This window comes from Scleropages formosus, chromosome 4 (genome assembly GCF_900964775.1).
Source record: "Scleropages formosus chromosome 4, fSclFor1.1, whole genome shotgun sequence".
Lineage (NCBI taxonomy): Eukaryota > Metazoa > Chordata > Actinopteri > Osteoglossiformes > Osteoglossidae > Scleropages > Scleropages formosus.
The window spans coordinates 20,620,265-20,629,675 of NC_041809.1; the positions used below are offsets into that span (position 1 = coordinate 20,620,265).

The 9,411-nt window shown below is 47.3% G+C and overlaps 1 protein-coding gene across 3 annotated transcripts; it reads left to right on the top strand.

Annotated features, from left to right (window-relative positions):
- Positions 1–88: 88 nt before the first annotated feature.
- bicdl2 (BICD family like cargo adaptor 2) lies at positions 89–8,071 on the top strand. Of its 3 annotated transcripts, none has more exons than XM_018755171.2 (10): positions 89–255; positions 1,207–1,827; positions 2,840–3,055; positions 3,788–3,904; positions 5,456–5,602; positions 5,934–6,080; positions 6,326–6,400; positions 7,147–7,229; positions 7,417–7,531; positions 7,717–8,071. In XM_018755171.2, the coding sequence occupies exons 2-10, from the start codon at positions 1,528–1,530 to the stop codon at positions 7,879–7,881; spliced, it is 1,365 nt and encodes a 454-aa protein (XP_018610687.1). In that variant the 5' UTR covers positions 89–255; positions 1,207–1,527; the 3' UTR covers positions 7,882–8,071. The 3 variants fall into 3 exon arrangements, with proteins under 3 accessions (XP_018610687.1, XP_018610689.1, XP_018610688.1); XM_018755173.2 differs by having other exon boundaries at positions 89–198; XM_018755172.2 differs by lacking the exon at positions 89–255 and adding an exon at positions 304–323.
- The last annotated feature ends 1,340 nt before the right edge of the window (positions 8,072–9,411 follow it).

The following is a 9,411-nucleotide window of genomic DNA, read 5'->3' on the forward strand; positions in this document are numbered from 1 at the left end:
CGTGGACACACCTCTATCTGCCGAGGCGGAGCAACCCGCAACGCCTGGCGCTCGCCACCGAAACGGGCGTACCTGAGTGAGTCAGCCGGGCTCTACGGCTTTACCTCCCCCTCTCAGGTGTTTTCTGAGGAAAGAGAATTCCCACCCCTGCAGGGCGGCGGCTTGGGCAACAGGGCTGGGAACAGCAACGCCGAGCAGGTAACGGCAGAATTTCAGCGTCACGCCACGTACTGGAGCTACCTGAGCCGTTCCCAGGTAGGGAGAGACACACCGATGATAGAGCCCATCCATGAAATTACAGAGCAAGGTGACAGGCTGTAAAAGTCAGTGAAACATTTTGTTATTCTATAACATCTTGTTATTACACTTATTAATCGATAATGGTCTGTGCATAGAAGCGCTGTCGACAACGTGAAGGTTGCTGCTGACAGGTGCGAGGCTTGGCGGAAGGCGGTTGTTGAGTTCATAAGCTGTGCTGACGTTTCCGACGTAGGCGCTGGAGAACAGCGGTGTGCGGTGACATGTTATGCAAAACGTCCAACTGTCCCTCGCAAACCACTTAGCCGTGCTCTGTTTCCTGAGGACAGGTGACAAGCCACTGGCCGTGGATCGACTCAGACATACTAGTAATAACGCAGTATTAATGAGCACAGCACGTTCCATACGTACTCGAAATTCAAGGCTTCGTGGTCTATGGCGAACGACACGTCGCTCTGCCTTACATGCGTTTTGACATTGAATGCTGTGCGGACAGTCGATCTGAGACTGTTCTGTGACAGTTTAACGCCTCGGTGACGCTCGGGTTCCCAAAAACCTGTCTGGCAGACCCTGCGAGGAGGAGGCGCGGACCAATCAGGAGAGCCGAGCGGTTTCTGGAATGCGAGGAACTTTAACCTGTCTGCTATTTTGGTCACCTGTTTGAGAAAAGTACAAAAGCAACATAGAAACTGGCCATATCAGATAACCTTACTCCTGCCTTTGTTTTGTACGATTTGTACCCAGAAACTGGGTTTAAGCGAGCTGGTTGACATATTTATTTGCACATGTAACGGGACTTTACGCATATGCTTTTAATAGATATTTCAACCTTTGGTTATGCCCTCAAGGTGGTTAATGAGCAGGAAGGTGAACAAGACGCCTTGGTTTATGGGAACTGCAAACCTGTTGTGTCTTCGGGAAATGGCTGATGGGTTCTCTCTCTTACAGGAAGAATGGGGCATTAAAGGTCTGCGTTCCTCACAAACAGCGTGAGACCTTGATCACGACTGCAGTTATCACCACCAGGAACAGGGACAACCAGCTTTCAGAGCAACCGGAATCCAACCATCTTTCCTGCTACTCAGAGCTGGGTCCAGAACGGGACTGCGAAACAGAGAAGAGTGTTGACCTGAGGATCAGTGGTGGGGTGTCCAGATCTTAAGCAGGACTGCTCACCTGTGGGATGAGAGGGTACAGTCTGCACTCGTCCACGAGTCACATCTGCAGTCTGACAGGGCATTGTTAATCCTCCAAGTGGATTGTGAACAGATGATTTCCTCCAGGAAAGACAAACTCCCATCCCTCAGCCTAGAGGACACCTTCTTCCCCTTCTCTTCATCATCACAGAAGAGGGGTTCCCTGATCCTTCCTGAGTCTATTCACAGGCTCGAGGCTATCGGCAAACCCCAGCCCGAGCTCGATCCTGATGCGCCAGGCTCTCCTGGGGCAGACAGCAGTTCCATGTTACTGGAGAGAGACCTGATCCTGGCTGCAGAGCTGGGCCAGGCGCTGCTGGAGAAGAACGAGGAGCTAGGAGCCCAGCTGGAGCAGCGGGACAGAGAGATCGAGGTGAGGCAATCCTGAAGAGTCCCAAAGCTGCCTCAGTGAGGCTGCTGGCCTGGAGCTCAGCAGAGGAAACAAGAGCATCTTGGTGTTCAGACGCACCTACAGCGCAACCGGGTGTTGTATCTTATAATATTTAAAAAAAAAATAAAAAATTGGTGGGAGGGTATCGGGATTTGTCTATCCTGTGTCTCATGCATCTAACTGAACGATGAACATCGGTGCAGCAAGCGGAATGAACTAGGTTTGCTTGAGACTTTCATGTCTGCAGCTATGGCTCCTTCTCTCAATGTAATGCATAAATTGTACTTTTTCTGAGATGTACGTCACTTTGGACAAAAGCGTCTGCTAAATGAATAAATGTAAATGTAAATGTGTTAATCTTGTAGCTTCAACAAGAGGTTGCCTAAATGCAAAAACCACCCACTTGTATAATTTCCCTACATATCTCCGAAATCCCTTGTTGGCCGATGCAAGTTCTCCCAGTCTGAGAATAACAGAATATACTACAGCAGCCAGTAAAACAAAGTGCGCTGCCTGCTGTAGCCCCTGTTAGGATTTCTATATTGCTCTAAAGTTGTTTATCGTCAGTATCCTGCAAAAAATCCAGCTGCGGTAATAAATGACACCATCTACACACACACACACACACACACACACACACACACACACACACACACACACAAATACACACCATCTGAACCGCTTGTCCCACACGGGGTTGCGAGGAGCCGGAGCCTAACCCGGCAACACAGGGCGTAAGGCTGGAGGGGGAGGGGACACATCCAGGACGGGACGCCAGTCCATTGCAAGGCACCGCAAGCGGGACTTGAACCCCAGACCCACCAGAGAGCAGGACCTGGTCCAACCCACTGCACCACCGCACCCCCGAACACCATCTGCATTATGGGAAATTTTAAGCAGGGTGAGTCTGCCAGCAACATAAATAAGGCCAGTAGTAGATAACGTTGTTATGGGTGTGTGTGTGTGTGTGTGTGTGTGTGTGTGTGTGGGGCAGGCTCTACAGCAGGAGAAGCACGTGCTCCAGCGGAGGCTCGAGGTCCAAGAGCTAGAGGCAAGCCAGCGGGATGCCGAGCTCCAAGCAGACGTTGCCGCACTCCAAGAGCAGCTGGACCGGCGGCTCAGCCAGGGCCGAGACCGCCGGCGGGAGGAGAACGAGCAGCTCACGCAGCTTTCCAGCCACAACCAGCGGCTGGTGGAGCAGCTGGCTGAGGTGATCCGTGATCCGTCTGGGGCTCTGATGTTCTGCTCTCTTTCAGTCACGCTTCAGACATTTAAATCCGCTTGAGAGCAGTACCTTGAGATCCTCAACATGCACTCTGGCTGCGAAACGCTCAATGAAACTATTATCTAAAAAGCTACATTGAAAAATAAAAGCTCACTGCAATACAAAATATATGTCAGTATGCCTTTTATACACAACCGTAAAGAAAGCCGAATGATTTAAAAAAGTGAATAAATGGACAAAATACCGGGCGGACAAATTAGACAAACATTAGCGAGGACATGTCCCCCTTGTCCTCCTGCCTTGTAACACCTATGCAGGAGAGGAACTGTTGTACTTTTGTCACATCGTTGATGAAGGCACATTCTACGCTATTGCTTCATTCCACTTGTTCAAAATCACTCAACTGCTGGCAATGTAAAGTTGTCTTTGGATAACGGTGTCAGCTAAATGCCTAAAAAAAACGAGACACCCTTCTTAATAAATGCCATCTTAGCTTGCATCTGTCCCTCCAACGTAGAATGTGATGCAGAATGGTAGAATGATACACCCCACAACTGCTGCATAGACCGACTCTATCCACCCCTGGTGCATCATTTCCTCTATACCCTCCTCTATTGTCCTCTCTCTTATGGCTGCTTTTGTAACTTCCTCCGCATTTGCCTCTGCCCCCTCTTTATCCCTGTTTCTCCTTCACTCCTTCTTTCCCTTGACACCCAGGCAGTGTCTGTGGAGCACAGCCTGCGCTCAGAGCTCCGCTCACTGAGGGAGGAGATGGAAGATGGGAGCCTCAGCCACTCCATCAGCTCTGCCAGGCTGGAAAGCTTGCAGGCCGAGGTAATCTGCTGTTTCTAGACACACCATGACACAAAAACGGTGGCACAGCAAGTAGCGCTGCTGTCTCAGAGAGCCTGGGTGGTGTGAGAGGATGTGGGTTTGATCCCTGCTCAGTCTGTGTGGCGTTTGCATGTTCTCCCCATGTCTGTGTGGGTTTCCTCCAGGTGCTCTGGTTTCCTTCCACAGTCCAAAGACATAATGTTCAGCTTCCCCTGCAGTGTCTGAGTAACACAGAGAGAGTGTGCTCCACTGATGTATGGATGAGTGACCCAGTGTAAGTAGTGTATCTAGCAGTGTAAATAACCTTGGTGAATAAGGTGTGTGGATTGGTAACACTGCATAGAGTTCATTGGAAGTTGCTTTGGAGAAAAGTGCCTGCCTAAATAAATTAATGTAATGTACTGAATGTCTATTGCCAGCTCACCATTGTAAATTCAAAAAAATCACAAGTTGAACCATCGTAAATCAGGGACCACCTGTATCATCATTATTATGCCTGCTACTTGATGTTTTTTTGCAAAAGGACTCAAAATTGTTTTCCTTCCTTTATGTTTTAGTTTAGAACTGTTAGTTAAAATCCCTTCTTATTAAAGCAGGACCCCTTATGCTAAATAAATAAATGTAAAAACACCTATATGTGTTATTTCAACCCTCAAGAACAAACCAGGAAAGTTCAAGTCACATATATAAATAATAGGTAAAATGATGTGAAACAGAATTTGTCATCAGTTTTTTTCTGCTCTTGAAGGTTTTTGCCACTGAATTCAATCAGATATTCTTGTCAAGTGTAGCAGTACATGAATGGACCATGAGAGAGGAAAAAATGACACCAGTATTGTTTTTATCTCATTTCCTTGGTGTGAAAGATTATGAAATCATAGATGTGAAAAAGTTATTTTCCTTCCGCACTCAGTACCTACTTGTGTCACCTTTAGCTGTGATGACTGCAACTAAACGCTTCCTGTAGCTGTTGACCAGGGTCTCGCATCGCTGTAGAAAAACCCTGGCCCACTCCTTCATGCAGAATTGCTTTAGCTCAGCAACGTTTGTAGGTGTTTCAAGCATGATCAGTTATTTTCAGGTCTTGTCACAACATCTCAGTTAGGTTTCAGTCAGGACTTGGACTAGACTATTCCATGACTTTAATGTTTTTTCCCCTTCCTTCTGATCTAGACTTCTTTCTAGGGATCATTGTCTTGTTGCACAACCCAGCTGTGCACATCTGCAACGGCAGAGAGAATTAGAAAGAGGCAGATGCTTGTTCACCTCACTGTAGAGCCAATTTTGCAAAACTAATGTTGCATTTTGTTGAACTTACATTTATTCATTTAGCTGACACTATTCTCCAAAGCAACTTACAGTTATTTACCCATTTATACAGCTGGGTAATTTTAGTGGAGGAATTGAGGGTAAGTACTTTGCTCAAGGGTGCTACAGCCAGAGGTGAGGCTCAAACCTGCAACTTTTGGGTCCAAAAGCAGTTGTTCTAACCACTGCATTACAGGCTCTCCTTAACTTCATTCCTCCATCCATTGCTGTTACCATCCACAGACCAGGGTACTGCAAGAGCGCAAAACCAATTTGGAGGAGCGACTCAGCCTAATGCAGGAGGACAACAGCAGGCTGCGGTCTGAGAGGGACGGTCTGAGGGAGAAGGTGATAGAGCTGCAGACCACTCTGAGCGACAGAGAGGCAGAGGTAAGCCTTGAGAAGTGGGAGGGGGCCACAACCGTCATAGAGCAGGGGTGAGAAAAAGTGGTACCAGGCTGCTTGGGAATGAAGAAGGCGCTGTGGGCAGCAAGATCTGTAGACCAGTGTGTCCAAGATGCAGACCCTGAGGGGCCACACACAAAGTAGGAGGGGGAGATAGTGTGTGACAGCGCTGTAAACCAGCCTGCCCAGCAGAGGGAGACACAGAGGAGGACAGATGCAGACAGGCTAAGCCAACAGCTGGCAGCTGTCACAGCAAACATCACCAGAAATGCGAGGGGCCCCAAGTGACCGGCGCTCGGTGTCTGGCCCTCCGCAGCTCGACCAGGAGCGCAGCTCTGTCTTCCAGCTGCGCACCCTGAACCACTCACTGCAGCAGAGGGTGCAGGTGCTGGGGGAGGAGGCCAGCTTGGTGGAGGCCCCCTGCTTCCCCCTGTCCCTGCAGTGCGAGATTCAGCAATCACAGGTACTGCGTGCCGCACCCTGCTCGCTCCGCTTTACGGTGTTCAGCGTAAAATGTCATTCTCATGCACAGTATCTGTCAGCAGGAACTCTCCCTCCACCTATTCTTGCCTCCTTGATATTGATAAGAAAGTTTAGAAATAATGCTCTAAATTTAATTTTGTGTTATGAGTGACATGTTTGTGGATTAGTCTTAATCCCATGTGATTTTTTTTTTTTTTAAATACATGAAATCTCTTTGTTTTTTAGGCAAAAGAGGCCATTCTCGCACATTCTCAGATCTTGCAAGACAGAGAGGGTGAAATTCAGAAGCTGAAAGAAGAGGTTTGGTTTCACTGAAAATCCCACCCTACACTCAGGACTGTATCTGTTTTTTGGCGCTATGTTATATACACCCTTCCATCACATAACGTGATCGCATATAATGAAAAACACTTGCAATTATGCATGTTCCTTCCTTTTTGCAACAGGCTTATAATTCACTATGATTGCATTCATTCCCATCATGCGGTTCTTTTAATTCAGTTCACACGTGACCCTGACAAATACGAAAGACAGGTTACCCACACATCTATTACATATAAACCTCGGTACCCCCTCGCAATCCGGGGTTATTGGTCAGCTCAGAGCGGCCAGTCAGCTCAACGTCAACAATGTAAACATGGAAAAATACTTGTGGGAACCTTTCAGAAAAGTATAAAGAATTAATTCATTTGGCTGTCATGTTGACAGTCTCAACCAATCAGAACCATCAACTGATCAAATATCACAAATGAAATATTATTACTGTTGTTTTAAAATCTTTCATTTTTGTTTTTCAATTAATTTTTTTTTCCCCGTAAGAAATAGTGGTAATTCAGTTCACTCAGGGTGCTTTTATAGAACGAATTAACTCCGTTAAGCGAGGGATGAGTGTGCATTTAGGCATTACGCAACATTTTGAGAGCTTCCGTCCGTAAAAAAAGCGATTTAATTGCGCAGCGTATTAGATAAAACGGAGATCCTGAGATGGTTCCATAGTTTTATGGATTATACAAAATAAAGCATATTTGCGTTTGGCTTACTGACAGCTGCAGTCCAGAGACAGAGAACTGCAGGCTTTGACAGCGGAGCTGCAGCCGTTCGGGCAATCGCCAGGAAAGCCCAGCTACAGGTGAGGATCCGTCTGGGGCCGACATACATCATCTAACCTCAAGACAAAATGCACGGTAGACAGTCTATTTTTTTCTGAGAGAAGAGGTGTGATACCTGAAAATGGCAGTACAAGACAGGGAAAGGGGGTGAGAGGTTGCTATCTGCTCCAGGCACTTCCTCGTGTGCTGTTTGTCGTTGTTGCCTAGCGCGCTGGAGGCGGAGCTGGTCACGGCACGCCAGGAGCGCGATTCCCTCAACCAGCAGCTCCTTAACACGATCAAACACAAGGTGTTGCTGTCCCAGGAGGTGGACGCCTGGCAGGTGTGTGCACATCGCCGCCTCGTGCGCATGTGACATCTATTCGTATGTCTCGCTGGAGAGTACCAGTGATTGGGGAGCGGCTCTTAAATCTCTTTTTAATCGTTCGTACTCTCAAAGTCAAGCTGCTTGTCTTTGGTCGTCTTTCTCACGCGCCGTTCGCTGCCGCCTCCGACTGACGTTCCCAGGAGGACATGAGGCTGGTGATACGCCAGCAGGTCCAGCAGCAGGAGGAGCAGCGGCAGAGGCAGCACAGGGGCCTGAGCAGGAACTCCCGCACCAGCATGTCCCTCAGAATTCGAGGGGAGGGCGAGAAAAAAGGCTTCTTCTCCTCTCTGTTCAGCAGCGACTGAGGGCGTCGACCAGCGGAGGGAAAGCTCGAGACGCGAACTCGCTTTTTCAGCTGTAGCTCTCCGCTGCTCCACAAGACGAACCGGCGCATTCTTTTGAGAAATGTGGCGTTGCCCTATTAATGATAACATTTAATACATCTAGGGGGTGTGGTGGCGCAGTGACGCAGTGGGTTGAACCACAGTCCTGCTCTCCGGTGGGTCTGGGGTTTGAGTCCCACTTGGGGTGCCTTGCGATGGACTGGCGTCCCGTCCTGGGTGTGTCCCCTCCCCCTCCGGCCTTACGCCCTGAGTTGCCGGGTTAGGCTCCGGTTCCCCGCGACCCCGTATGGGACAAGCGGTTCCGAAAATGTGTGTGTGTGTTTAATACATCTGATATAGATGTCTGCTAAATATATGTAAAACATATCAGAATATTTTATAACTTAATATAATGTCATGTTAAAGGAGTTTGTATATTTTTAGGGGTCAAACAAGGAATCCCTTTCATTAAACATTTAAGGATGTGTCTATGTTCCGTTCATTCTCAAATTATGGTCTTGGTGAAGAACAACACGGCAAATGCAGTGGATTTCCAACCAAGTTTATTTTACTCACACAGCACCGTGGCTCAGGCAAGAGATTCGTGCCACTCTGGTGGCATTCACATGCATCCAAAAAGTATTCTTTCAGCCCTATAACATTTAAAAAAATAAAATCAGTGCTGTACAGGACAGAGGTCCTCAGCCATGGTCCTTGGGGGCCCTGTAGGCCTGTCCTGTGATTTAAATAGTGCAGTCACATCTTGAAACAAGTCAATAATTATGTATAACGGATTGTTTTGTGCTATTTTACATGCACCCTCATGAACCATGACAGAGGACTACTTGTATAGACGGTGCTTAATTTATTTTGTTAAAGGGAAGGTTCAGCTCTTTTCACATTTGGGGCCCTCTATAGTGTCAGAGTAGTCTTGATCTACAACTTGTATTTTCATTACAGAATACCTCGCCCTACGTCGTTTCGTGTTGCATCGATTTCAACTTTACGTCGGTTGTTTTGTTAAATATATATGGAAAAATACAATTCGTCTTCAGTCGGCTGACTCGACTTTACGTCGGTCAGCCGGAAATATTAAAAATTGTTAAAAACTTAAAAATCACTTAAAAACAATAAAAAAGTGTAAAATCAAATAAAAAAAAAACGTTTAAATACACACACATTTTCTGAACCGCTTGTCCCGTACGAGGTCGTGGGGAACCGGAGCCTACCCGGCAACACAGGGAGCAAGGCTGGAGGGGACACACCCAGGACGGGACGCCAGTCCGTCGCAAGGCACCCCAAGCGGGACTCGAACCCCAGACACACCAGAGAGCAGGACCTGGTCCAACCCACTGCGCCACCGCACCCCCTAATGTTTAAATATACAAAATAATATACTGTAATCTATAAAATCAATTAAAACCTTAAAAATAAAAAAAAAATGTCTTATTTACCTGCCTTTCTTTTTTTCTTTACTTTAGCATTAATTGAAGTGTATACACTTAAGGGGAA

Coding starts and splice junctions, on each gene's coding strand:
- bicdl2 (XM_018755171.2), top strand. CDS start 1,528: ATGATTTCCTCCAGGAAAGACAAACTCCCATCCCTCAGCCTAGAGGAC. Junction 5,603..5,933: donor TGAGCGACAGAGAGGCAGAG/GTAAGCCTTGAG, acceptor GGCCCTCCGCAG/CTCGACCAGGAGCGCAGCTC. Junction 7,230..7,416: donor CCAGGAAAGCCCAGCTACAG/GTGAGGATCCGT, acceptor GTTGTTGCCTAG/CGCGCTGGAGGCGGAGCTGG.